This window comes from Canis lupus, chromosome 11 (assembly GCF_048164855.1).
Source record: "Canis lupus baileyi chromosome 11, mCanLup2.hap1, whole genome shotgun sequence".
Classification (NCBI taxonomy): domain Eukaryota; kingdom Metazoa; phylum Chordata; class Mammalia; order Carnivora; family Canidae; genus Canis; species Canis lupus.
Window position 1 is genome coordinate 30,352,972 of NC_132848.1, and position 27,514 is coordinate 30,380,485.

The window sequence follows — 27,514 nt, forward strand, 5'->3', positions numbered from 1 at the left end:
TGCCAGCGCTCTGAGGGACAACTGCACACAACCCGATATCTACTTCTCCATTTGAGTATCCCAAAATTGGTTTTGTCCCCACCCCCCAAAAAGATGAAATTTGTGAGCTTTTAAGAATCTCGCCCTGCAAGCAGGATGTCGATACTGCTTTGGCGATACTGAGGGTGGCACTAGGGTACCGGAGACATTTTTCTGTTCAGGCGGCTTCTCTATGCACGTCTGCTGAGTTCAGCATCTGTCCTTCTGCCCCTCTGGCACCTGCGAGAGCCGGGTGCCGGCACCCTTGGGCACAGTGGTGGTTAGTCGAGGGGCTCGGTGCTGCGATGGCTCGCCAGCTGCCTCTGCGAAGGTGGACGAGGCCTGCGGTCCAAGCAGTCACGCCCACTGACAGCTGTCAGAGGCTCAGTAGACGGCCTGGAGGCGGCCCAACCAGGTAACATGCTTGGCCAGCCTCTGTTCTCTCTGTGCTGATCCTTTCCATTTGGAAAAGGCCTCTCAGCTTCTCACTCAGAATGCCTATCAGGTATTTCCACAGCCTCTCTGCAGGCTACCAGAGTCCAACTCATGTGTGCTACGTTCAGGTGCTGATGACACCCTCCAAGAACATTCAGAACAGGAGACCAAGATCCCAGTCTGGATGGAGCCCATCATGGTACTGGTGACAGCCCTGACCTCTGCCCTGGCACTTTACAGTTTGCAAAACATATCCTGGGCATTTTGATGCTCACAGTAACTCTGAGAGAGCGAGGTTGGGTGTTGGCCCCAAGTCCCCTGTGTCCAGAAGCCCATTGGGGGCAGTAAGTCACAGCCTGAGCACGGTCACCCAGGGAGCACCTCAAGGGAAGGGAGGCAGAGCACAAAGCCCAGGAACTACTATTTTAGGAGCAGGGATCAGAGTAACCTCCAATGTCTCCAAGAAAGACCAGTCAGGGGCGCAGAAGAACCAGGAAAAGGGGAATCACTCAGCAAGGAAGGGAGAAGGCTGAGAGGAAAGAGGCTGGCCGTGCCAACTTGGCAGAGATGCCCCATCGGAGACAGTGCAGCCGAGTGGCCATGATTGTTGCTCATGGAACTGTCCTGCCCGGGTTACTTAACCTTTCTGTGCTTCAGTTTCCTCACCTGGGAAATAGAGATAGTGATGTTACCCTACCTGTCAAGATTGTTGTGAGGATAGGGTAAAATAATCTAAGGGTAAGCCTGGCATATGGGCCAAACTACTATTGGCTAGCATCACAAGGGCACAGTTTAAAAGCCACTGGGTTCTACAAGGATTCCTCCAGAGCCTCCTTCTAATCTCTAAGTATGCCCAGTAGATTTGGCCCATATTTATAGAATACCCACTCTAGAGGGACCTGGGTGGCTCAGTGGTTGAGTGTCTGCCTTCGGCTCAGGTCGTGATCCCTGGGTCCTGAGATTGAGTCCCACATCAGGCTCCCTGCAAGGAGCCTGCTTCTCCCTCTGCCTGTGTCTCTGCCTCTCTCTGTGTCTCTCATGAATAAATACATAAATCTTTAAAAAAAAATACCTGCTCTATACCAGGCACTTGGATATGATGCCTGTGAAGATGGCATGGTCCCTGCCCTCAGGGGTTTGCACTCAGTAGATGAAAGAGATGTGCTCCAATCACCATGGGCATGGAGGCTTGCTCTGTGCTTACTATCCAGTCCCTGAATCCTCAACACCAAAGCCCAGGATGAAGAATCTCTTACTGTTCCCATTCCACTTGGCAGAGGTGTGACAAGCTGCCCAAGGTCACACAGCTACAAAGGGCCCGAGCTGAGATCTGAACCCCAGGACTCTGGTCTAGAGCCCAGGACTTACTCACTGTGCTACAAACAACGGTCACCACTGCTATGGGATGTACAGGACATGAGGAATAAGTAATGTTGGAGCTGACAAAAGCATAGTGAGAGCAAATAGGTTAGGAGCAGACAGCAGGGGCAAAGGCCCTGGGGCAGGAGAGGCAGGCCAAGTTTGAGGATGGATTAAGCCAGCCTGCCATAGACACAGAAAGGGAGCAAGGCAAAGGCCTGCTCACCGGGCTTAACAGCTCTTTGGGGAAAGTAAGGAAATATGAGGGAGGGAGGGAGTTGCAGTGGAAATATGATAACATTTAGAAAGATCATTTTCTGCAAGCAAAAGGGCACAAGTAGTAAAACAAAAAAAAAAAAAATGAATGAGGGGCATTTTGGATGCTGACGTGGAGTCTCTCCAAAGTACATTGTTAGAAAAAGCAAAGTGCAAGAGAGTACGTGTGTGACAGCTTCTATTCATAGTGGGAAGGGTAAGAATGTTCATGTGTATTTGCTGCCAGGTACATAAAATATCTGAAACGTGTATGAGACACTGTTAAAAGAGTGGTTGGCCCCTGAGGCTGGCTGGTGACCACAAGCATGTGGTCAAGGCTGGGAGGCAATGTTCTCTGTACCTTTCTCTTCCACCTTTTAAATTTTAAATCTAGAAAAGAGATTGTCTATTCAAAATTGGAGAGATGTCCCCTGGCTGCTGCAGGAGAAATGGGGGGTGGGGGGGTGGGGGGCGGGTCCAGAGTGAATTCAGGGACACTGAGAGAGAATGAGACTCAGGAATGCCCTTTAGGTGAGGGGGAGATGGGGAACATGATATGAGGGGGCCTGAGCGTGGGGTGCAGCTGCCGGATGCTACCTGGAGAAGGCACTGTGTCCCTCAGACAAGTGGGCAGGATGGGGTGGAGTGAGCTGAGGGGAAGAGGAACGGGGAGCAACAGGGACCAGCTTAACTTTGCCCCTAGCAGAATTTGGCCTAGGTTCAGACTGAGCCATCTGGAAATGGATAGAGATGCTAAATGTAGAATGTTCTAGAAAAGTAGCTCTTGGCTCCCACAGACGAGCTATCGCGGACTGTTAAAGGAGGCCGCGGGTGGCTCTGGAGGGATGATTTGCTCCACTTTAAACACATGCAGCAGCGAAGTAAATCCAAACGGGCCAGGCCGCCCTTGGCTCCCTCCTGCAACAGGCATTTCTCCCAGCTGCTGCTGCCCTCTGCTGACGGAATCGGGGCATCGCAGCCTCCTTGCAATTCGGAGGCCAGGGCGCAAGGCTCCACTTTGTATTCCAGGCGCACAGAAGGTGAGTCCATCCCATTTCCTCTGCCCTTTATCGAGATGGCCACCGCCAAGCACTGCATCAGTGGAGGCATAAACAACCAGGCCCACGTGGACAGTGCAAAAACGAACAGCAAAGGTCATTACCATGAGAAGGCAGTGCACCAGCAGACATGGTGCATTATAGGAAATTGCAAAACAGATGCCAGGGCTGCATTATAGATCACCCTGAGTGGGATTTGTCAGCATCCCGGTGGCTGTTAGTAAGAGCTGGCGTATGGTGAGTTTTACTACTTGTCAGGTGCTGTTCTAGATGCTTCTGGGTGCTAACCCGGCGGATCCTTGTGGCACCCACAGGAGCAGAGATGACAAAACAGAACTTAAGAGGCAAACCAGGATTCAAACCCAGACAAGTCTGAGTCCAAGCTCTTGCAACTTTCAGTTTTAAAATCAATACTCCTTACTCACTGAGTTCACACATCAGTGGTTCTCATCCATGGATGATTTTGGCCGCCTACGGACATTTGGCAATATCTGGAGGCATTGTGGGTTGTCACAACGAGCGAGATGATTCTGGCATCCAGTGGGTAGAGGCCAAAGAAGCTGCCACACATCATATAAATCCAGCACAGCCCCCCACAAGAGACAAGCATCCAACCCAAAATGTCAATAGTGCCAAGGCAAAGAAGCCCTCATCAAAATACATAAAATTCCCACCAACCTACTAGTCCTCTCTTTTGCATTGTCCCCTGACATGAGAGCATTAGGGCAAACCTGCTTTCCTGTAATGAAAGGCATTCTTCTCAAGGATTCATGCTGAATAACTCTCAAGAGGCTTTCCCCACTAATTTCCCCTAAAGCCTCTTATTTACCCAAAGGGATTGTTTTGCATCCTATAGTCCTGCTAATAATATACTTTACAAGCAAGGGGGGCTCTGAGGAGTGGTCCAAGCTAAGAGAACCCCCTGGATCAATGGCAGAGGGACTTGGGCCACGCAGCAGGCGCCATCGGCCTAGCACGTGTGTGGAATATTGCGGCTGTTCCTGGCACTGAGCCGTAGCGTAGGCACACACTGTTTGTCAGGGCTGTCGGGAAGCATGCAACCCCAGGATGATGGAACAGTCCCTGGGAATTTGTCAGCAGCTGCCTCACCCAAAGCCCTTGCTTCCAAATCAGCCCAAACAGTCGAGTCTATGGCTCCAGGGAGCAGAGCTATTAACCCCTCTACCTCCACAGAGCCTGTGGATCTGTAGGCTCTGGAAGTTCTACTGATCTGGAGCTGATGTATGATGGGGAGGAAGGCCACACCAGGCCTGTGGTCAAGGGTGGGAGGCAATGTTCCCCACCTCAATGGCCATGGCCAACAAGCCTGTTGCCTGCACAAGAACTGGTGCTCAACAATCAGTGCTCGTAGAATGAATGGCTGACCAGAAATGTAAACTCTACAGGACTCATTCCTTCATTCAACAATACTTACCATGTATCTCACCAGGCTGGGTGCTGTTCAAGATCTTGGGAGGGACGAAAGAGACCAAGTCCCTGTTCTCATGAAATTTACCTTTTAGTGGAAGGAGACAGATACTATACAAATAAATAAGTATAATAATATCAGGTAGTGGGGAGTGCTATGAGAAAGTAAAGCCAAGAGATTGAGACCAACAGATTGGGGGTGATTCTTTAAACTGGGTGCTTGGGAGGAGGGCCTCTCCAAGGAGATGACATTTGAAAAAAGATCTGAAGGTTTGAGAAAGAGAGTCATACAACTATGTTGAGAAGAATAAGTGCAAATGGCCTGAGGTAGGAAGAGTCTTGGGGAGTTAGAGAAACAGTAAAACAGAGAAAATGGATAAAGGTGGGTCCTAGCATGACCTAAAAGTAGATGTTTTCAAACAACAGCATGCATCAGAATCACCAAAAAGGTTTATGGAAGCAGACTGTGGTTCCTACCCCCAAGTGGTCAGTTGGCATACGTGGGGCCTGGGAATGAGCATTTCCAATAAGTCCCGGTGTGGGGGCTGTTAGCTAGTGATCCAGTGACACAGCAAAGAGTATTTTTGCCTCATGCAACAAATGCTTTCCCCGCTCAACACTTACCACAAGCAGGTGCAGATCACTACTGCTTGACCACCTGCCTCCATGCTGGGCAAAGGGGTTCTAGGGAGGCTGCAGTGTTTTAAATTTAAGTGGATTGGCCAAAATTTGAGAGTCAGGGGATTTCACACAAAATCCAGATTCCTGCCTCCTCTAGAAAACAGGCCTGCAACACCTGCCAGCACTCCCACAGAGCCACAGTCTGACAGAGCTGCCTGGGACTCTGTCACCTTCACTTTGTAGCTCTGGCCACCAGCACAGGATCCAGCCTGGGGCAGGCACTCAAGGAAAGGAAAGCTTATTAATGAAACTGGGAAGCCCACACCAGGAAATGGAAAAAGACATCAGTCCCAAGAGCAGGAGACCTGAGGTCGGTTCTGACGCCAGCTGACGTATTGCGGGACCACGGGCTGCCCATGGACCTCAGATTCTTGCCTGGTGAACTGAAGTAATGACCGTTTCCACTTCCCAGAGTCACTGCAGCAAACAAGAGAGAGGATGTGAAGTGTTTAGCACATGCCTGGCCTATGATGCTCAATCGACATGGGCCATTACTGCAAGGAACTCAATAAATACTTATTCTCTAAGATGGGAGGAAGTGTGAGAGGCAATGGGGGCAGGACAGGCTCCTGTTGGCACCACAGGGCCTGACAGTCCATTTGTGTTCAATCCCCAGTTCCACCATTCACTAGCTTTGTGACTCTGGGCGGTAGACTTTTCCTGATTTAGGTCCATCCCATCTATCAAATAGGGATGATACAAGCCTCACAAGGGTTATCATGAATATCAAATATGATCATAAATATTTAACTAAGCCTTTAAAGTACTCAGAATGAGGCCAGCATTCAGTAGGTGCTCAACATGTGCCAGCTCTGGCCATTACCGCTGCTCGGGGAGGGGTGAGACTAGAATTTCTCAAGGGCCTGAAGACTCTCTGACCAATTTAAACCCAGTGACAGTCAGGCAGCTGTCATTAGTCATCAAGAACATCTAGAAGGCCCTTGGGATTGTGGCATACGAGGGGTAGAATTCAATATACACGGTTTAGCACCTCGCTGGAAAAAATCCAAAATGCTCTTGCAATGGTGTTGACCCAAATCACAGGGCAGCAACAAGGAGAGGGAGAGTGGATGTGGTGCAGAGGACAACAGCCTATGAGGGACGTGCTACGATCCCCTTGGAGGAAATGGAGGCTCCAGAAGGCTATACTCCCAGATGTATTTCAGTATCTCAGCTCCATGCAGCTGCCTCAGGAGGGTGACTCACTCAAGGGGTCCTCTAAAGGATTAACGGGGTCACGATGAACAGGACAGCCTGGAGGGGGAAGCAGGAAGACCAGGCAGAGGCATTCTGACTCACCGAGGCCTGAGGTGCCTGAGACAGCTGTGCACGATGTCTTCAAAAAACAAAAGCAGGTGGAGGGAACCAAGGAGAGACAGGCCTCACTGATAATACTAGGAATGATTCCTAAGGTGAGAACATTCCAGACCACTTGCATTGTTTTACTCCAGATTCGGGGCTGAAACCTTCATAGCAGCTCGGTGCATGTGTGTGTTCATTGCCCCGCACGTGGTTGGCAGCCACTAAGTCACGGAGCAGCTGAGACAAGTGCCTGGTGACCGCGGGGTTACTGATGGGAATCCTGGGCGCAGGCACCTTCCCCGGGGGCTGCTCTTGTGTCGCAGGGCCAGCCACCCCAGGGGGGCCCGCAGGAGTGACGACGGGGGCGCATCTGGCCACGATGTCATCACCGAGGCGGTGACCAGCCAAATGTGTGCAGGTAACTTTCTTCTTTTTCATCCGTTCGACCATCACCGGTGAGCACCTATGGTGCCTCAGGCACCTACTGGTACAACCCCAGGGATGGGTTCTGCCGGCCCCTCTTCAGGGATGAGCCTTGAGCTCGGGGTGAGGCGATGCGCCAAGCGGGGAAGAGGGCAGTGATTTCAGCCTGGTTTCCTGACAGCCCGGCAAGGGAGGCCTCCCCCGAAAGGGGAGATGGGCGCCTCCCTGTGCGCCGACTTTCATCGGGCAGGTGGTCGGCCATAGGCTCTCCACCCTACAGGCGAGGAAGTGGGTCCAGCGGAAAGCAGAGCAAGCCTCGCCCCGGGCAAAGTCTACTTGCTCCCCCTCTGGTTCACAGACATCACTATAAACATCTTCACATTCTAGATTTTACAGCGCATAATATCGTCGGGCTGTAAAAACCGGACTTTCCTGCGGGGCGTGGGGCAAGGACCAGACTCTCGACGCACGACACAGCCTTGCCCCCAGGAGCCCGCGAACCGGGGCCGCGAGATGCTCCGCGAAGTCCAACCTGCTCGCGGCTCCGCTTCGGCAGCCGCGGCCTCGTTACTGAGCAGGCGCCGCTGCAAACTCCCGCGCGCCGACCGGCCCCCTCGTGGGCGAACTCACTTCGGGAAGAGCGGGGGGAGCGGCGAATCCCCCTTCCTCCCGCAGATGGTCCGATCCAACCTCTGACCAATCAGAAAGCTTCTCTTATCACCGCTTCTGGCCAAGGAGATTGGAGCTTCAAGTTCGCCAACTTTCCGGCGGCGCGGGGGGCGGGAGGTGGTAATGATTGACATCTCCTGTGACCATTCGCCAAGCGGGATGAGCTTGAGGCGCAAGTACCACTGAAACTGTCTGTCAAAGGAGGGCTGTTAGCCCCGCCCCCTCCTCCCATTGGCCTCCGAGAGCCCTAGGGGTGGGAGCTTTTTGTGGCAGCCAATCGCGGTTCGGCGAGGAGGGGGAGGAGGAGGGGCGGGCGGGCGGGGGGTGAGCGGGAGTGCGCGGGGCGCTCGGGTTGCGCTGGGGCCGCGCGCGGGCTTGCGGGGTGTCGCTCCCCCGCCCGCACTGCCGGGGCTGGGCCGGGACGGGAGCCGTGTCGCCTCGCTCGCACCTTGCAGGCCGCCTTCTGAGGCCGTGAGCCGGGCCCCGTCTGGCGCTCCTCCGCGCCCCCGCCGCAGCCCTAGCGCCCGGGAGCCGCCCCCAGTCCCGCCCAGAGGGACCCCACGGCCCCGTCCCCACCGCGGCCACAGGCCTGGGGAGCGCCCCCCCGCCCCCACTCCCCGTCCCAGGCAAGCCCCCAGCCTCTCGCAGCCGCTCTTGCCCTCTCTGGTCCGTGGAGGTGGTTGGTTACCATGGTGAAGCTGGCGGCCAAGTGCATCCTGGCAGGTGAGTTTGAAATTTACAGTCTCCGGAGCCCAGAGACTTCCTAAGTTACGGAGAGCTTTTGTTCACGTAAATTGCCTACCTCCTTTCCCTTTTTTTCTCTTCCAAAAGCGAGTTAATGTAATTACTGATAGAGTAAATTCCATTAGGGTGGGAGAATTATCTTCCAGAACACACTTTGTGGTTCCAGCTGATTTCCCCACTCCCTGCCCTACTCTGAGGTCACCTTCTCCAGTTTTTGAGCTGTGGTCAGGAGGAGTAGACTCCTTAAAAAAATAAAAAATAAAATAAAATAAAATCAGGCTGTAAGTGCTGCATGTAAACCATGTGCTGAATCCCAAAGTCAGGCATCTGGGTGACTTCAGAAGTCTTACTGGTGGGATTTTTTTTTTTTTCCCCCTGACACCACCCTCTTTGATAACAGAGATGGGAAACAGTAATGTACAGTTGCTCCAAGTTTGCAACAGGCCCATGTGTGTTGTCTTTAAGAGCCAGGGTGCCGCCTCACACTCAGGAGGACATGAATGTTGAATCCCCCAAAGGCAGGAATCTTAATTTTGTTGACTCTTATGTCTCAAGCAATTTGTGGAATGAATGGCAATGTGGCATTCACATTTGTGGTTTTCCCTTCGTGTAATGACTGCACATTTAGGAAAACATTTGCCTGGGTTTTGACCTGGGGCCCCTGAACACACATGTACTTTACTGAGTGTTTAGTGCATGCCAGGCACATGTCCTTCATCCATTCCCCTCACCGTCGCACACCGCGGCCGGTGCTGTGTCGTTCTGCTCTTACTGAGGCACTGAGAGGTCAAGTCTCTTGCCCAAGGTCACCCCCTTGGTGATGACGTGAAGGAAAGGAAAGTCAGAGGCAGGATTTCAGCCCCCAGACCTGCCCAACTCCAAAACTCTTCACTTGTGTTACCGTTGAACCTGCAATCTCTCCAGGGTTCCCTGACCAGCTCAGGAAAGAAATGGTAGGAAACTATAGAGAAGGGATGCCTGAGTGGCCCAGTGGTTGAGCATCTCCCTTTGGCTGAGGACGTGATCCTGGGGTCCCAAGATCCAAGTCCCATATCAAGCTCCCCACAGGGAGCCTGCTTCTCCCTCTGCCTGTGTCTCTGCCCCTCTCTCTGTGTGTCTCTCATGAATAAATAAATTTTTTTAAAAAGAAAGAAACTATAAAGGAAGAAGAGATTCCTTTTTTGATTCATCTCTTCCAGGCTGAAATGGATAATATTTTTAATGGTTTTTCTAATTTGAAAATAAAATGGTCATAGCAGAACGATGACTGACCGTAGTAACTCAGATCACACCAGAGCAAAAAAATCAAGGGTTGTCAAGAGAGGTCCCTAGTTTCCAGAGCGCCAGGGGAGGCAGTATTGTGTAGCAAAAGTAATTCTGGCTTTTCCTCTTTGGCTGTGTCATCTTGGACACAGCATTTCTCTGAGCCTTAGTTTCCTTGTGGGAACTACAGTTTTATTTTCTGAAGTTGTCTATTTTTCTATGGGCTTCTTTTTCTAGCTGTTCTTTCTCTTCTTTTTAAATTCAACTTCCATCATGGGACTAACTTACTGAGCACCTTCTATGTGCCAGCACTGTGCAAGAACCCTCAACACAGGCATCTCAGTGAATCCTCACAAGAACCCTGCGGGAGTTACTGTCATTCTCATTTACAGAGGGGCACCTGAGGCCCAGAGAGGTTAGGACACTGGCCCTGGATCACACAGCTGGATGCAGCAGGGCTGGCATCCAGACCCAGGCGATCTGATTTCCAGGGCTTTGTTTTTAGCTCGCAGCTGTACTGTCCCCAAGCCCCGATTCTAGACTCTTTGCCCCTCTTTACATCCACTTCCTCAGGCACTGTGTCACCTAATTTCAGCCACTGCCTGAATAAGTGATTCTTGAACTCCAGCCTAGTCCTCAACTTGAGGGCCTGAGGGCATTTCCTCTTGGAAGTTTCCAGAAACCAAAGAGACCTCAGCATAATGAATCAGGTCCCCTCACCACCACCCACCAAATTCTCATTCTCTACACCATCCCTACCACCTACACCTCCTCACTGGTTTTATTTTTCCTTTCCCTTCTGTCCTTTAAATTGAGTTTATCTGTCCTTTTTTCTCTCCTCTAACTAGTCATTGAGGGACCAGATACTCAAGTGCTTGTTCATTCCACAGATACGTGTTGAGCACCTGCTATGTGTGAGTCACTGTGCAAGGTACAGAGGGAATACAGGGATGAACCAGGCCAGCTCCTACACTCGTGGTAGTGCTGGGATGTGCAGAATAATTTATAATCCAACAAACAGGAATAGAATACCCTTGGTCTGCCAGATACCAGAGAAATACTTCAAGGCAGAGCTGCTAATTGTTCTGGCTCAGATGAGGAGGGATTACAACCCTTGGCATTTATCTGTTTTATTTACTTAAGCAATTTAAATATTACTTCATATACAAGAGGCACAGTACATGTTAGCTTATTAAATCCTCCTAACAGTTCTATGGGATAGGTGCTATTATTCCCATTTTGCAGAAGTGGCAGCTGAGGCTCAGAGAGAGGTCGCTGGCCCATGATGACATAGCTAGTAAGTGGTGGAGCTGGGGTGTGTGCCTTACTAAGTACTAGGATTTACTATCCCTTGATGGAAGCCAGAAGGTTGCTCTGATGCTACTGGCAGAGAGCCTCATGGGAGAAGACAAGAGGGAGGGGATGGCCTTCAGAGGCTGTGGCGGAAGGACACTGAGCCTGGCCTGGCAGAGGATTTGGACTTGGGCCGGGAGACCTGGAAGAAAGTTACCTTTGAGGGATTCTCAGAGAGCAAGAAAGTAGGTAGGAGTGTAGGGCCCAGATTTGGTGTAAGGGGTAGCCGGAGAGCAAATTGAAAGTGGATTCGGGGTTGATGGTAGAGGGGGTACACCATAGAAGGCATCCTTGGTCAGTCTTGCGGGAGAGCGTGACAGGATCAAACACTATCTTGGAAAGATCCATCTATTGGTGCCGACAGGGTGGGTAGAGCAAAGAGAAAAATGAAAAGCAGAAAAGGGCAGATGGGGAACACTTTAGGCGAGACCCAATCAAGTAACCAGAAAATACATTAGGCATCTTATTATATGGAATTCGTTCAACAGGGATTGGAGAACTGGAAAAGCAAGAAGAAAAGATTAAGATGACACAGAAGTGGGAGATAGAGGTTGGGTTGTCAGAGGCTTGAGGAAGAACCCCACAGAACTGGGATCCAGATCCCCGAGGAGGGGGCATGGCTCTGCTGGGATGGGACCTCAAGAATTCAGTCACCCTGTGATGCCACCACATGCCATGGATCACTAGGACCCAGTTCCCCCTGGCAGAGAACTGGGCCGGGAATTCCCATAGGATATGACCAAATCCATTCCGGGCCATCCTAAGAGTCTGGGTTTTGAGACTACTCTTGTTACCAGTGCTATAGAAGCGAGGGTCCAGGCGAAAAAGGAGAACCTACGTTAGGTATTGCACCAGTGAGATTCCATGTGGGGCGTTGATCAAACAGGTGCTAGAGACCTGGAAGGACGAAAGGAAATCAGCAGCTCAGGAGGACCCTGGAGAGCCGAGATGCAGATCTCTGAGAGGGGGTGCACTGCTCCCTGATGCTGGCATCTCTGATGGGGAATAATAAGGCTGGTCTACGAGTGCAAAAAAAGGCAGACACATTGGAGAGAAATAACTACCTACTGCTGGGGTGAAGGCCATTACCAGGGTTCTGCTAAGAGAGACAGCAGGCAGGTGGGAAAGGGGCAGGCCCATCCCCTCCCCCAGCTGCCAGTCTTTCTCTAGAACTCGCACTGGCAGAGCCGGACAGGAAGCCCCCGGCAAAGAAGACACATGTTTGCAGAGTCCGGGCTCCTGCATCACAAGACAGGGCACAGAGCCCAGGTTGAGGTATGAGTAACTAGTGCGGTGTCCGCAGCGACAACAAAGGCAGTGCAGGCTCGAGACACAGCAGAGGACATCAGGAGCGAGGAAAAGAGCACAGGGCATGGGAGGAGCGAGGAGACGCCGCCAGAGGTGACCGGGTCGAGCCAGGAGGCATGGGCAAATGGTGACGTGAACAGAACCAGTGCAATGGGTGAGCAAGAGCCGGTGGGACCTGGACGTGCGACACGAGCCTGGCTGTCCACAACCAGATGGGGTGAAGGCCCAGCATTCTGGTGGAAACATCCACAGGTTGTCGCAGATGCAGATAAAGCATGGGAGAAAGATCCCAACCCGAGAAGTGGGCTTCAGGGGAAAGAGAGTGATTGGGACAGAGGGCCAAGGACAGACCCACAGGAGTGGCCACTTCGGAGGCAGAAGGTGGGAGAACCAGACCCGTGTGAGGACAGCCAGGGCCAGAGCACTCGGGAAGGAGGGGGCTGCTTTGGGGCTGACTCATCCTTCAGAGACGCCAAGGAGCATGACAACTGAGAAAAAAGCCATCAGACTTGGCAGTTAGGAGGTCACAGGTGACCCTGCACCGTGACTTTGCAGGTGTCACCGTCTCTGTCAAGCAGTGCCCCTCCCTGCTCCCACCCCCACTCAACATCGCCCCCGGGGAAGTCACTGATGAGACTGCTCGTTCGTTTCTTTCCTCCATGCGTCCTCGGATGCTTTGGTTCTCAGCCTGTGCTATTCACTTTTGCACCTGTCATCGTGTTGCTCTGCAAAATGTGTTTCTCAGTCATTCCCCTTCCCTGTGCTGGATCCCTCCTCAGCCGACACCCGAGGCTTTCCATAAGTGTGGGTGACTCTGACTGACGGTCGGAAGAAAGATTTATGAAATTAACTAGAACAAATCTGTGGGGAATTTCACGAGTAGGAAGAGCCAATTTCCAACTGGATTCAGAAGCAAAATTGGAGTCAGGAGGGTGGATGCAGTCAGCACAAGAAGGAAAAGGATACGCTCTGTTTGCCCAGAGATGGATGGGTCCCCAGTCGCCGTCCAGCCTGAGGACGCCCCCGATGTCAGGCAAGGCTGCGCTGCTGGGGGCCTGTGGCGGCCGTGTTAGAAATGGGTCAGGAGTGTCCTCTAGGAGAGGAGCGGGTTCGACAGGGAGAGTGAGATGTTGGAATCCTGGGCCAGTTACCCGGCTTTCTCTGAGCCTCCAACTCTTCATCTGCCAAATGAGGTTAATGACAGTCCTGGTGTGGGGGTGGGGGCTGGGAAGGTGGGAACAGGGGATTGCGTGAATGATTCCCTTCTAAGTCACAGTGGTAAATAGAAAAGCAAGACTGAATAGCTCACTCAGTCCTGGAGGAGTTTGCAGGAAATGAAATGCCACACGTAGTCAAGTAATTGTCTTGCAAGAGAAAATTACAGGTGGGAATAGTCAAAACTGAAAAGTGAACAGAGCAGCAGGCCATGGAGAAGTCAAGTGAAGAGATGCGAGGAAGCCGACTATAAAACAGTGAAGGTGAGGCGATCACACCAAAGGATACAAGTCAGAGAGGCACACGAGTGCAGTGGTGGTTTTGCTGAGGAGCCAGCGGGGGAGAGAGCAGAGCACAGGTGTTCTGAAGGAGCATCGTGGCCCAGAAGATCTTGCAAATGAGAACAGTGTGGAGTCACAGAAGGCTGAGCAGAGCCATCCGTAGGGAAGGTTGGGCCAGGGAGGGGGCAGGGGGGGCAGTTAGGGGTGGGCCTGGAGAGCCTGCAGCACTCTTGGGGGCAGGGGAGGACCTCCGGATTAAATTGCTCCCAACCCGACAGTCTCACGAAAGGTCCAGATCTCAGACTGAAACTATGCCATAAACCTTCAGTTTGGAGATACCAATTTATGGGGCTGTTGACTCATGATGGAAGGCCAGGGAGATAAACTGCAATAGGGAGAAGGCGAGTATGGAGGAAAAGGTAGCCGTCGCAGAGAGATGTGGAGAGGCCCCTGGGAAAATAAATCCGCAGTGGTCTCAGGCATAGGGAGCTGGGGCGGAACGTAGACTTGGAAATAGATTTCAGCTTGATGAATTTAGCACCTGACTTCTTGCTTCCTGCAAATACAGAAACCCTCCCAACTTCCACAGCCCTGTCCTAAAAGAAGCATGCAGGTCCTAGGTATGGAAGCTCTAAACTCGAATTGGTTCTGTTACGCAGGTGAGCCTATAAGACTGAACAGGTCACACCCCTTTACCTTCAACTTCAAAGTAAATTCAAGTTTGAAAGTGAGAGTTTTTCCCCATGGGGTGTGTTCAGTTGGCAGATATGTCAGTTCTGTTTTTCGTGCTTTGAAGCCCCCCCTTAAGCTCTGTTAGCTTTTGGGTCAGTTCTTTCGGATGAAAGGATTACCCTTGAAGAAATGCGACTGGGCTTTGAATACTGGTCTCATGGACGCATGGCCTTGCCAGCCACCTCACAATTCCCAAGAGAATCAAGTCCCTTTTCTCTAAAAAGTCATTGAAGTTTCTGGTTTCTAACTAGCGTTCTGGAGTGGGAGATTCTCCAGTCAGATCAGGACAGCAATGATGATTTTCTTCTTGTCTGATCTCACAGGGGACTCAGCGGTGGGCAAGACCGCCCTGGCACAGATCTTCCGCAGCGACGGGGCCCATTTCCAAAAGAACTACACCTTGGTGAGATGTGGGAGTCATGGGCTGGCTGAGGCTTTAAGAGAGAGGTAATCATCCCCTAACCCTGAGGGAGTGACTTTCCAGAATTCCCTAAGAGGTCTGATGAGAAGCTGTTTGAATGGCCACGTAGAGATCATTTTTCCACAAGCCACAGGACATGAGGCTATCTGTGGAACAGATCACCTGGTGGTTGGCTTGGTCACCATGACCAACTCCTCTGGACTGGGAGTTGGCCAAGGCTGGTTGGTCCTGTCTGACTTCTGCACCAACAATGAGTCCAGAATACATCACTTGTGCCTCCTGGGCATCGAGTGAGTGTTCCTATCCTGTAACACGCCTCTTGGGGCGCTCTGACGCTCTTATTCTTGGTTTTACTCCGCAGACGACAGGGGTAGATTTGGTGGTGAAGACGGTGCCAGTCCCTGACACGGGGGACAGTGTGGTAAGTGGTGCCCTTGACCCAAGAGAGCTCAGTGCTCTTCCAGCTGGGCCCAGAGTCTCCATGGTCAGCATCCTCCCTCCTTTTTTTTTTTTTTTTTTTTTTTAATTTATTTATGATAGTCACAGAGAGAGAGAGAGAGAGAGAGGCAGAGACACAGGCAGAGGGAGAAGCAGGCTCCATGCACCAGGAGCCCGATGTGGGATTCGATCCCGGATCTCCAGGATCACGCCCTGGGCCAAAGGCAGGCGCCAAACCGCTGCGCCACCCAGGGATCCCAGCATCCTCCCTCCTAAGAGGGATGCAGTACAAGGACTTGGCCTAGGCTCCTCTGAGCACTTGGGAAGAGTCACTGACAACGGGCCAAAGAATAGGAAGGAGGAACTGGGGATATGGGCCCTGCCCCCACAGAACTGACATAGTATCGGGTTCCTGACCTGGGTCCTTCTCTGGGAATCCACAACTCTGGAAATGAAATCGCAAGGCATTATGTTTGTAGTAGTCTCCTGGAGAGAAGGTTAAAGAATCTCCTCCTTCTTAAAGAGGTCCGTGAGAAAACACAACCTTAAGTACTCCCGATGCAAGGAGAAGGGAAACAGTGAGCTAACCAGCATGTGACACAGATGACAGCACTGACCTACAGACAGCCTGTGCTGGGGTCAGAAGCCAGCCAGGGGGCATCCCGTGCCCCGGGGGAGCCGAAGGGGGAGACTTCCCTGAACAGCAGTGTCGGGGAGGGGCTCTCCCGTGGGCTGGTCCAGGGGCAGGAAGGGTCACCCTGTGCCCTGGGTCCAAACCGGGGGAATGAAGGCAGGCTGTCCTACTTTAAAGGCTTTCTCCAGGCTTACTCAGTGACCTGCTTTAAAAAGAATTGTTTTAAGATTTGAAAATCAATTTGGTTAACAAAGTGCAGAATGACCTTTTGGAAACCAGAGCACTTGTCAGCCTGTTTAGCATTCTGTTCTGCCAGGTGGGAAGTCAGCTTGTTCCTGGTATTTTTGCACTCAGGGTTAGGAGAGGTGAGCTGCCTCGCAGAAAGCGCTAGTTGGTGTGGGAAACTGTTGCGCCGCCTGTCCCAGGCTCTTGGGATCGTTCCTTTCCCCCTCCTCTTCCTCTAGCCTCAGGGAAGACTTCAGGGAAGACGTAGCGGCTCTATGGAAAATGGGTGTCTCTCGCCACTAAGGTCTGCTGAGCTGAGTGTCATCTCGGTGATCTGCGGCCAGAGATTTCCCTCCGCGTAGACTCTCGCGGGACATGCCTTTCTGGTTCTAGGAACTCTTCATTTTTGACTCTGCCGGCAAGGAGCTGTTTTCTGAGATGCTGGATAAATTGGCAAGTAGAATGCGATCTTTTTCCTGACTACCACTACCATCTTCCGTCAAAAAGTTCCACCACCCCCACCACCCCAACCCCCCACGCTCTCCCAGAGATGTCACTGCAATCTGGCTGCCAAGAGGAGCTACCATGGCGGAATTCTTTAAGCAGCAATCTTCCCAGCCTTGGGACTTGCAGCTTCTTGGCCAGTAGGACTGGCTCATGCATGTGATTCCCCCCTCCCCCCCAGCTCTGGAATGGCCAGGTTCCAAATGTGCCCGAGCTGTGTGACTCAGTCCCCGAAGCACTCTGGGCTCCCCTTCTTTCTACAGCTCCCTCCTGATGGTGCACTTTCAGCACTCCCCAACCTCCAAGGACAGGAGCAAACATTTCCCTCCCCTCTAGGGGGCACCCTGCAGGCCCCGCAGCAAGACTCACCTCCTCCCACCCTCTGGGCCCAGCCTTGGGGGTTTGCTCTGGGACCTGCCCCTGCTGCCTCCCAGGACTTGTCTTGCCCACCCTGCCATCCTCGCAGGATCCAGCTCCCTATACCTTCCAAGGTAACAGTTCCGCTAATCTGGGCCAGTGAGCTAATTAGAAGATTTGAGCTCTCCAGAGCCCTCCCCTGCCTTTCCAAGAACGGCTACGTTTTAATAGAAACTGTTTTCTGCCCCTTTTTTGTTGTCTAAGAGAAATAGATCTAATGATAATCATTTTTCATGGGTTTGACTTCATGCATCATCAATCTCTGATGCTTACAACGTGCCTGCTGTGTGCACAGCCTCTTGCTGGGTGCTGCCCTACTGGGCAGAAGGGAAGATGTGTCTGTGCCAGCCAGAGTCACATGGTACCAATCGGCTCACACCCTGCCTCCAGCCAGCCCTGACTCAGGGCTCCCGCTCTGGCTTCACCTTGATCCCAAGCCTATCCTGGGTCCCCTCACCGAGGCCTAGAGGAAGGAGGTGTCCCCCGCGTGTGGAAAGGAGAGGTCGGCCGTGGTTCTAGCAAGAGTTCTTGAGTTAGTCTGCGGAATGATGGTGTGGGGGGTTCATCAGTTTGGTCAAAGTGACAGCATAGGCTTGGGGTGCAGTGAGCCAGCTCTCCAGAGCCAAGTCTGGACCGGCCTTCCAAGGACAACTCAAGGAAAAGGATTCTTCCCCACCCCTTGAGAGATACTGACACACCAGAAATAAACCAGGCTGTAATTGTGCAGGATGGGGGTCCCCAGAGACTGAGGCATGGCGAGAGCCTCATGCACCAGGACGAGCATCACAGCCTGAGCAGGGCTATCCTGTGCCCTTGTGCCAGACAGTAGGACGACGTCCCAGGACTCTGAGCGCCCCTGAAGGCAACCACCCCAAGAGCATAGCCCTGGTTCTTAATTGGGACAGTGAGCCCTGTCCAGTTGTCGGTCTGGTTTGGATTAGGCTGATACACTGCAGGAGAAGCAGAAAGTGCCCTTTGCATTTTGAAAAGCCAGCCCTTATTAAGAAGACGCCAGCAAACAAGCTTCCAGGGGCTGGCTAATGGAAGAAAGGATGCCGTTTTAGGCCTCAAAGTAGAAAAACAATAACTGGCATAAGAGCTAGCCCTCGATAGGAATATGACAAAGGAGGAATGAATGAAACCAGTGGCAGGCAAAAGCATTTCTGGGTAGAAAAAAAGCCCTCAGTCCTGCCCCAGTCATTAAAGCATGTCTGATCTGGCAAGTCAGTTACCATCTCTGAACTCAGTAGGGGCATTGAGACCAGCCCTGCAAAGTTGGGAGGTTCTCAGCCATGCACCCAGCCAACAGCCTGGCCTCACCACCAGCCCAGCCTTCCCGTCAGTTCCCATGGGTGAATTGGTTTCTCCTGTGGGTGGGCTCCAGTTTCTGACTCCCATCCCCATTATAGTTTTTCATACCCCCACCCCCACCTTCATTATTTCCCTCGGAAGACCAGCCTAGAAATTGCTTCCACTGTTACTGACGTGCTCATCTTGTCCCTCTTGCACAGTGGGAGAGTCCCAACGTCTTGTGTCTCGTCTATGATGTGACCAACGAGCAGTCCTTTGCCAACTGCGGCAAGTGGCTGGAGAAGGCTCGGTCACAGATGCCAGGCGCCTCGCTCCCAGGTAGGAGCTGCAGTCACCTATGAGACTTCCAGCAACACCTCTGTCCCTCAAGTTCATGAGCGCAGGGTCATTGCAGAGGTAGCTATGTGTGCAACAGAGGGTGCGGTGCCCCTGGCTTTGAGTACAGTGGCCTGGATTGTTTAGTGGCTCTGCCTCTTAGCAGCCACGGAAACCTCGGTGAATTACCACACACACCTCTGTGAGTCTGTAAAATGGGCATGATGATGCACCCCACACCCCTTACAAGGTTGTGGAGAGGAGACTCAAGAATAATGTGGGGAAGGTGCTGTGATGTGAATGAGTTTTTATTTCTGAAAGCTAGCCCCGGGGATGAATTCCTCATTTTCTCCTATATGTGGGGCACAAGCAAACATTCAAGTCCTATTGTCACTTCTGAATGCTTTAAATCAGTTTATTTTTCATCCCTATGTGAGATCAACAAATTCCCCTCATTAGAGACCAGGGAAAGCAATCTCCAGAGACGGGCTCAGAAATTAGCTGCAGCTGATGCAGCTGGGAACGGTTCTAAATTACCTCTGAGTCCCTGACTCTGAGCCCAGTCCTTAGATTAGTATTAATGACCATTTTTAACGTTTGCTCCATGTGCTAGGAATTATCGGCAATGCTCACATAAATTTGGCCCTCACCTTGCAGCCCGAAGGAGACAGGGCAGACAGATCTGCGTGAAGTCTGGAAAAATGGCTGAGCAAAAGCAGCGTGTGAAAAGCAAAGCCCGGCTCTCCCACGGCCCTGAGGGTTGGGGTGGGGGGCAGCTTTGGCGGGGGGCAACCCTGGAGCCTCTCTCTCTCCCCAGCTGTGCTCAGCACCTCAAATGAGGCAGCCTCCCCGCAACAGTGTTTCATACCCCTCAAAATTCATGTGCTGGCTTTTTTCTCTCTCCAGCTGCCCTCCCAGGCTGCCACGGTTAAATGAGATGCTTTGGTTGTTTCTTTTGAGTAGGTGTGTTAGTGGGGAACAAGACAGACCTGGCCAGCCGGCGAGCAGTGGATTCAGCTCAGGCCCGGTCGTGGGCCCTGGGCCAAGGCCTGGAATGTTTTGAAACATCCGTGGTAAGTAAGCTCCAATTATTCCGTAGCCAAAGCCTGGAGTGGGCCTCTGCTGGAAGTGGCTTTTCACGGGACCTCAGAGGCATCGAGTTGTTTTTCCACCATATGCAGAGTCTAATTTGGAAACTGATGCTTACATTCTTAGTCTAAAACGTTTCTCAAAATAGCAGAGTTCCCTCGTGCACTACAGTAAAGCAGATCAGTGGCCCGCCCTGGAAATAGTTGTATCTCAATTAATGAGAAATACAAGTGCATTGGGTCTGATTGCAGTGACCCATGGCAGGTGCCTGAGATAGTGTGGGTTACAGTGCCATTGGAGCATTACCTCCTGGATCCTCACATTCAATGCCGGGAGCCTGGGTGCTGGTCCGTAAGCCCCACTTCCATGTTGAGGAGGTGACGTGACTTGCCCAGGGTCATATGACTGGTAAAGAGTTGAGCCAGGCCTACGATCTGTGCCTCCCTGTGTCACCTTGCTGCAGCCCAGGGTCATGCCAGGCCATAAGGTATCTTTACAGAGTTAGCAGGAGCCCCTGTAAAAGGGGACAGCCAGCAGGATTTGCTGCCGGCCCCTTCAGAGCACTGTATCACGATTCTGGCCATCCAGCATCAGGGAACCCCCTTCCTCAATTCAAGACTAGGTCCCAGCCTCCCTGCAGCCACGGTGCAGGCATGTGACCCCCGTCTGCACCAATCAGATACGTTTGTGTGAGACTTCCCAGAAGGGAGCAAAGTGACAACTTGCTCCTGCAGGAGCAACCCAGAAACCTCCATCTCAGAGCTAGCAGGGGCCAAGGTGCTGCTGTAGTACCCCTCCGGAGGGATGGTGGGGAGACATGCCAAGCCCCACACAGCGGAAAAACACCCATGGGCATCACTTGGACCTCCCTCCTGGCCTTGTGGCCTCCAGGCCTTGATTCTTTGGCTCTCCAAAAGAGCCAGTGGGCTAGTTAATAGCCTAGAGTTTGTATTCTGTTCGGGCTGTAGGTGCTTCTGTTGCCACATTTACAAAACGTGGCAAATGCTGTCATTCAATTGCTGTGTGGATGTGAACTTTTTAAAATCCCCCAAAGTGGTGGGCTTCCTTGGGCAGCTGTAGCGGGTAGGGCAGGTGCTCTGGCTGCTGATGGGGGTCGCAAGACTAGGTGGGGGACCCTTAGCATGTTCATGGACCTGTTCGTGCCTTGGCCCCCTCACCTCTAAAATGGGAATAAGAAAGTATTTTCCTTATTGAGTGACAAATGTTGAGAGTTAAGTCAGATGGTGAATACAAAAACAGCGCGGTCTGATGCAAAGTCTGGTGCGTAGCAAGCACCCTATAAACGTTTGCTTTGTAAGTGTAACCATTCCCCTAGCAATCTTCTTTATACTATTGTTACTTAAAAAGTTTTGTTTTCATAAATCACACAAAGATAAAGGTCCCTCTTGCCTCTGAGGCCCAGTGATCACAAGTGATAAGATGTTTTTTTAAGATTTTATTTATTTATTCATGAGAGATACAGAGAGAGGCAGAGACACAGGCAGAGAGGGAGAAGCAGGACTCGATCCTATGACCCTGGAATCACACCCTGAACTGAAGGCAGACAGGCAACCACTGGCACCCAGGTTCAAATACTAAATTAATGAAGTTCAAATTAGCCAGCTTTTCCGGGTGAGAGGGCTTCTCATCTTGTACACACAAGCGCACCTTTGCACCAAGCATATGCAGTGCTACCCACATCAAGCCACATTTTACTATTCCTCCTACCTCCATTCACATTTGTGAAATTGCCTGCTCACCCCAGTATCCCATAGTCCCCAGAACTCTTGATGGAGCTCAAAAATTAACGCCCACCCCCAACACATGAGTCATCACAGACCACTGGGCTGCGCGATTAAACTCTGTGTAGGTGTTTGTTGCTACGCTATTGAAACGGGTGGGTATAAATTATGCCCGAGGAGGCTGCAGTTAAGCACTCGGTATTAACTGTGTAAGTTAACTAGTCCCCCGAGTTGATGCTAACAGAAGCACCACTGGCAGCTCGGTTAAGAAAGCTGTAATTAGAAAGGAAATATAACCCAATGCTGCTTGAGACGCAGCCAAGCCTTGACACCTAGTGCCCGGCTCCGCTCACCTTACGCAGCGGCCACTGTCCTGCAGACCGGGAGGGACCCACGTGGTCATTTGACTTTTCTCTTTGCTTTTCATTCCGTCTCCAGAACTTATCTTAAAACTGGAACTTGGTCCCCTTTGATCCCCCTTCACCTGTGTCCCCCACCACTCCTGGCAACCATCAGTCTGCTTTGCGTTTCTGTGACTTCCTCGGTTTTTTCGATTTCATATATAAGTCAGAAGATGCAGTATTTGTCTTTCTCTGTCTGCCTTATCTCACTGATAAGGCCCTCAGGGTTCCTCCACGTTGTCACAAGTAGCAAGATTTCCTCCTTTTCATGGCTGAATAATACTCGATTGTGTCCATGTGCATTCCACAATTTCTTTCATTCATCCACTGATGGTTACTTAGGTTGTTTCTGTGTCTAGGCTATTGTGGATGATGCTGCGGTGGACATGGGGGTATGTCTGCAAGGTAGTGCTTTCATTTCCTTTGGATATTTACCCAGTAGTGGAATTGCTAGACTGTATCATAGTTCTATTTTTAACATGGTGAGGCACCTGCATGCCGTTCTTCACAGTGGCTGCACCAGCTCGCATTCCCATCAACAGTGCACAGAGGTTCCTTTTTCTCCACATCCTCACCGACACTTGTTAATCTCTCGTCTTTTGGGTAACAGACATCAGGTAACCTGACGGGTGTGAGGTGATGTTTCCTTGTGGTTCTGATTTGCATTTCCCCACTGATGAGTGGTGTCAGCACCTTTTTGTGTGCCCGATGGCCACCTGGTGGAAAAATGTCTATTAGCTCCTCTGCCCATTTTTAAAAATCACTTTTTGCTGTTGAGTTACCCAAGTTCCTTACATATTTTGGATATTAACCCCTTCTCAGATGTGTGATTTGCAAATATTTTCTCCCATTCCATAGATTGCCTTTTCACTTTGTTGATTGTTTCTTTCGCTATGCTGAAGCTTTTTAGTTTGATATAGTCCCATTTATTGATTTTTGCTTCTGTTGCTTGTTCTTTGCTGTTATATCCATAAAATCATTGCCAAGTTCCATGTCTAAGAGCTTTTTCCCAATTTTTTCTGCTAGGAGTTTTATGGTTTCAGGTCTTAAGGTCAAATCTTGAATCCATTCTGAGTTAATTTTTGTGAATGATGTGAAATAGGGGTCCAGTTTCATTCTCTTGCAGGTGAATGTCCAGGTTTCCCAGCATCATTTATTAAAGACATTAGGTTTTCTCCATTGAGTATTCTTGGCTCCCTTGTCAAATACTAGTTGCCCATGTACACAGGTTATTTCTGGGATCTCAATTCCATTCCATTGGTTTTTGTGTCTGTTTTTATTCCAGGACCATTGTGTTTTGATGACTTCGGTTTTATAATATAGTTTGAAACGGGGACAAGTCACGCCTCCAACTCTGTTGCTTCTCAGGATTGCTTTGTCTATTTTGGGACTTTGTGGTTCCTCTGGACCTTTTTTTTTTTTTTAAGATTTTATTTATTAGAGTGTGCACACGCACACAAATTGGGAGAGGGCAAAGGGAGAAAGAGGGGAAGAATCCCAAGCAGATTCCACACTGAGCATAGAGCCCAAAGGGTAGGGGGAGAAAAGGGGCCAAGCCAAAAGCATGGGTCAAACACTTAACCAACTAAGCCACTCAGATGCTTCCTTCTTGTATTTTCTAACACCATTCGATATTTGACATTTTCAGACCAAAAAATTAAAAAACATTTTTTAAGCAAGCTAAAAAAGCCCCCATTCATTACTGTAGGATAGTATTAAACACAAGCAAGTTCAAGAAGGATCTGTGTGGAGGACTCCTCTTGCATCAGGGTGAGGGAAGGGAACTGACATTTGTTGAGTGCCTACTGTGTGCTAGGTATTTGCACACATTATCTGCTGCTGAAGCTTCTAGCAGCTGTATAAGACAGCCTATCCTTGTCTTATGGAAGACGAGCAGACTCGGAAAGGCTGGGTAGCTCTAGCTGGTTGTTCAGCTTTTGAGCGGTTGAACCAGGTCTAGAATGCCAGTCTAAGCTTGAGAACCTTCTGGCCTCCCACAGAACCTACTTAGGGACTCTCAAGGGCAGAATTCTAGGCCAGATGGAGCACTAGTCTGAGAACCTGTTCTAAGGAACCTGTTCTTTCACACAAAGCAAACATACTCTGTAGTATGTCAGTGAGATTATGATTATTTAACAAAATGATTCCTGTCATCAGCAAACCCTCTTAATGCATTCAGAAAATGGTTCAGTTTACATCTGCTACTTCAGGATGCTCCCTGGTATGTACAGAGGCTCATCTCCACCTAAATTCCTTACTTTTTATGTTGCATCCTCCCCAGATCTTGCTTTCAGGAGTTTTAAGATTCATTTGGAAATCCTTGTGTGTGTCCTATGCAGGCCTCGTTCTCTTTCCACTCATTACTTAACTGTGCTTTCAACTAGTGTAATTTTTTTTTTTTTAAGAGAAGGAAGAGGGGCAGGAGCACAAGGAGAAGGAGAGAGAGAATCTTAAGCAGGCTCCGTGCTGAATGTAGGGCTCAATCCCACAACCCTGAGATCATGACCTGAGCCGAAATCAAGAGTCAGATGCTCAACCGACTGAGCCACCCACGCGCCCTCTCACCCTGGTGTCCCATTTTTGGCACTACCTAGGACATTATGTTCTGTACCACCAAAGGTGCCTTGCAGATGTGACTGAGTGATTTATGTCTGGCTGCAGGGCTGATGGCTTTAGTGCGGGTGCTCATCTCGGCTACAGGCTGCCCCCTCGTTCCTTAGCAGCTGCACCTCTGTTTCTGCTCTTGGCTAACTTGTCCTGTCCCCCTCGGGCTCTCCCTTGCTAGAAAGTGCAGGTAACGTTCTCCATGAGAACTGGTTTCCATTGTGCGTCTCTGTCTCCCCAGCTGGCCGAGTGGAAAGGCTGCTCATCTCCAGTTGGGAAACTCAAACCCGAGGCTGGGCTCTATACACACCAGCTGCACGCCTGGGCTATGTACTGCTCACCCAGGACACAAGGGCAGTGAGCTGGATGACTTCAGAACATTTTTTCAGTTTGGAAATCTTTCCCTTTCGTTGAGATGTATCATTGCCTCTTGTCAAAGCTGTGCTTTTGCCAGCTGCCAAGGTTTGTTCAAAGACAGATTCTTGTGCATTCATAGCTTGAGCCTCCCTCCTCAAAGTGGTGGGTTCTTTGTTCTGCCAACTTATTTCGTAAAAAAACAAAAAATACACAGGTGCACACAGAGAGAATGATAGCAAAGCTGAGAGGCTACCATCTTCCTTCCCCTAGAGCTTGTCCATGCTCACCCTGTGGCGCTGGGTCTTCCCACCCTGTAGAGTACATTTGGGCCAGTTCCAGGACCTGTCTAATCTCTCAGAGAACAGGAAGTCCTTTGGGCACCTTTAGTCGCAAAACACTCCTCTCAGTTATGAAAATGCACAGTGCCGGGTGACCAAAAATTCCTCACGACTTCAGCCGTGCCTCCTCCCACATCTACGGTGGGAAGAGCAGGGCCGGGCCGGTGGTCAGCCGTCCTGCACCCGCCTCCCCACCCCCACACCCCAGCCTGCAGCCTGTGGGAGAGGGAGCTCAGGTGGCTTTGCTGAGACCTGCCATGACCCCTCTGGACTTGGCTGGTGTCCCAGGCTGGCACCCCGGGAACACTTCAGTAATGCCCTTCCCTGGCCCATGGGCAGAACCCTCCCACCTGCAGCTTCTAGGTCACAGGTGACATCTCCTCATCCCTCCTGCAGCCTCGGTTCCTGGCCCTTTGTTCTAGATGGGGCCCAGCCCCCTCCTGGAACCTGGCCCTGGGGAGTCCCTTTAGGGCAGCTCCAGGCTGGCTCTCCTGCTCCGCCCACCAGCCAGTCCCTCTCCTGGCTCGGCCGTCAACACAGCCAGCCCCGGTCTGACCTCAATTTTTCCCCCAGGCCTGGCTCCAGCACTGGCCTGAGCCTCTGGGCCTTGGGCTTTCTCTTGGAGCCACCCACTGAGCTCGAGGTGAGGGAGAGGCACCCCAGGGCTCCGCGCCACCACTCTGCTGACCTTTGCTGACCACTTTGCTGATCTGGCCTCTGGAGCCTCCATCAAAACTGAGAAGAGTCTCACTCTACATCCTGTCCCATGTGGGGCGAGCATGGCCGAAAGTACAGGCTCTGTAGAAACATCTCAGTGCAGACCCAGCTCCGAGGCTTTTGTGAGGCTTTGGGCAAGTTACCTTAACCTGTCCATGTATCTGTTTCCTTCTTGTAAAGAGGGCAAGGGGGTAGCCAGCCCCACCTGCGGAGGCCAAAGGAGGCCAGGCCTGTGTGGCCCCTGACGTAAGGTGAGAGGGAACATACACCGGCTCCCTGTCCCAGCAACGCAGTAACACCCCCAACTTCTTCACCTTGTCTCTACAGAAGGAGATGGAGAACTACGAAGCCCCCTTCCACTGCCTGGCCAAGCAGTTCCACCACCTGTACCGGGAGAAGGTGGAGGTTTTCCAGGCGCTGGTGTGAGGGCCCCGGGGAGGCTGGGGATCTGGCCATGGCTCCGGCTCCTCCGGGATGAGAGAAGCTGGAATTGCCCTGCAACCTCCAACATATCCTGACAGCTCTAAATAAAATGAGAAGATGTAGGAGCAGCAGCAGCTCCTTCGTTCTTGGCCGGGGCAGCGCTGGTTCCGTCCTGTTCTTTGGCCACCAGTCCCAGCGCAGCCCTGGGAGCAGCGCTCAGACCTGGGGTGGCCCTGCAGCCGCGGGGGCTGGCAGCTGGCAGAGCCGGTGGTCTGCGTCCTGGGGGGCCTGCACGGAGAGCACAGCCCGCGGCGGGCTGCTCGGCTCGGACCTGGCCTCTAAGGGGCCCGGGCTGCCTCCTCCCGGCGGGTGCGGCTCTGCTGCTGCTGCCCAGATGCCAGGGCTCCCTTGCAGTGGCTGCTGTCCCTGTCCAAACAGTGTCCTCTGCTGGCCCCCTCAGGACCTCCTCCTGAGTGAGGCACCCAGCCCCTCCCAGCTGCCGGGAACCCCGAGTGCTCAGGGAGCCGACAACCAGGCCACTTGGCTTTAATGACCGGCCTCTCGGAGCCCGGCGGCAGTCATCATTCTTTGCACTAAGCTTGGTCTTTTCCATCCGTTCCTGCTGCCAGATTAATCTTCTTAAAACATCGCTTTCATCGTTTCACTCCCCTGATGAAAGAACCACAGAGGTTCCTCATTGCCTTCTACATCAGGGCCGTGGGCTATGGTCTGGCACGGGAGGCCGCCTGTCACCATTCCTGGGGGCCTCGGCTTCCTCCAGCCCCAGTGCCCCAGGTGGCTTCCCCGTCACTCGCTGTCGGGTGCCACCCCTCCTGCCTCATGGGAGACGGTGGGGGACGGGTTCCATGCAGAGTGCCGGCTTCGGGAGTAGACCGGCCTGGCTGTGCCCCAGTGATAGTGATGATCATGAACATGACTGGCTGCTGCTCACGGCCTGCCGTGTCTCTACCTGAGCTGAGCACATGACCTGTATCAGCTAACTTCATCCTTACGATGTAGCCTTCCCAGCCCACTTCTACAAACAAGGAACCGG

The 27,514-nt window shown here is 51.7% G+C and overlaps 1 protein-coding gene across 3 annotated transcripts; it reads left to right on the forward strand.

The window, feature by feature from the left end:
- Positions 1-7,960: 7,960 nt before the first annotated feature.
- On the forward strand, positions 7,961-26,588 carry IFT27 (intraflagellar transport 27). 3 transcript variants are annotated; one of them, XM_072844100.1, is made up of 7 exons: positions 7,974-8,351; positions 14,848-14,927; positions 15,307-15,366; positions 16,636-16,695; positions 18,675-18,792; positions 19,753-19,862; positions 26,365-26,588. In XM_072844100.1, exons 1-7 carry the CDS (start codon positions 8,318-8,320, stop codon positions 26,461-26,463), a joined length of 561 nt encoding a protein of 186 aa, XP_072700201.1. In that variant the 5' UTR covers positions 7,974-8,317; the 3' UTR covers positions 26,464-26,588. The 3 variants fall into 3 exon arrangements, with proteins under 3 accessions (XP_072700200.1, XP_072700201.1, XP_072700199.1); XM_072844098.1 differs by lacking the exon at positions 26,365-26,588 and adding an exon at positions 22,381-24,639; XM_072844099.1 differs by lacking the exons at positions 16,636-16,695; positions 26,365-26,588 and adding an exon at positions 22,381-24,639 and having other exon boundaries at positions 7,961-8,351.
- The last annotated feature ends 926 nt before the right edge of the window (positions 26,589-27,514 follow it).

Excerpts from the sequence above, each read along its gene's own strand:
- IFT27 (XM_072844098.1), top strand. The coding sequence starts at position 8,318 with ATGGTGAAGCTGGCGGCCAAGTGCATCCTGGCAG. Across the intron at positions 14,928-15,306 it reads TCCAAAAGAACTACACCTTG|ACGACAGGGGTAGATTTGGT; the intron begins GTGAGATGTGGG and ends TTTACTCCGCAG. Across the intron at positions 15,367-16,635 it reads CTGACACGGGGGACAGTGTG|GAACTCTTCATTTTTGACTC; the intron begins GTAAGTGGTGCC and ends TTCTGGTTCTAG.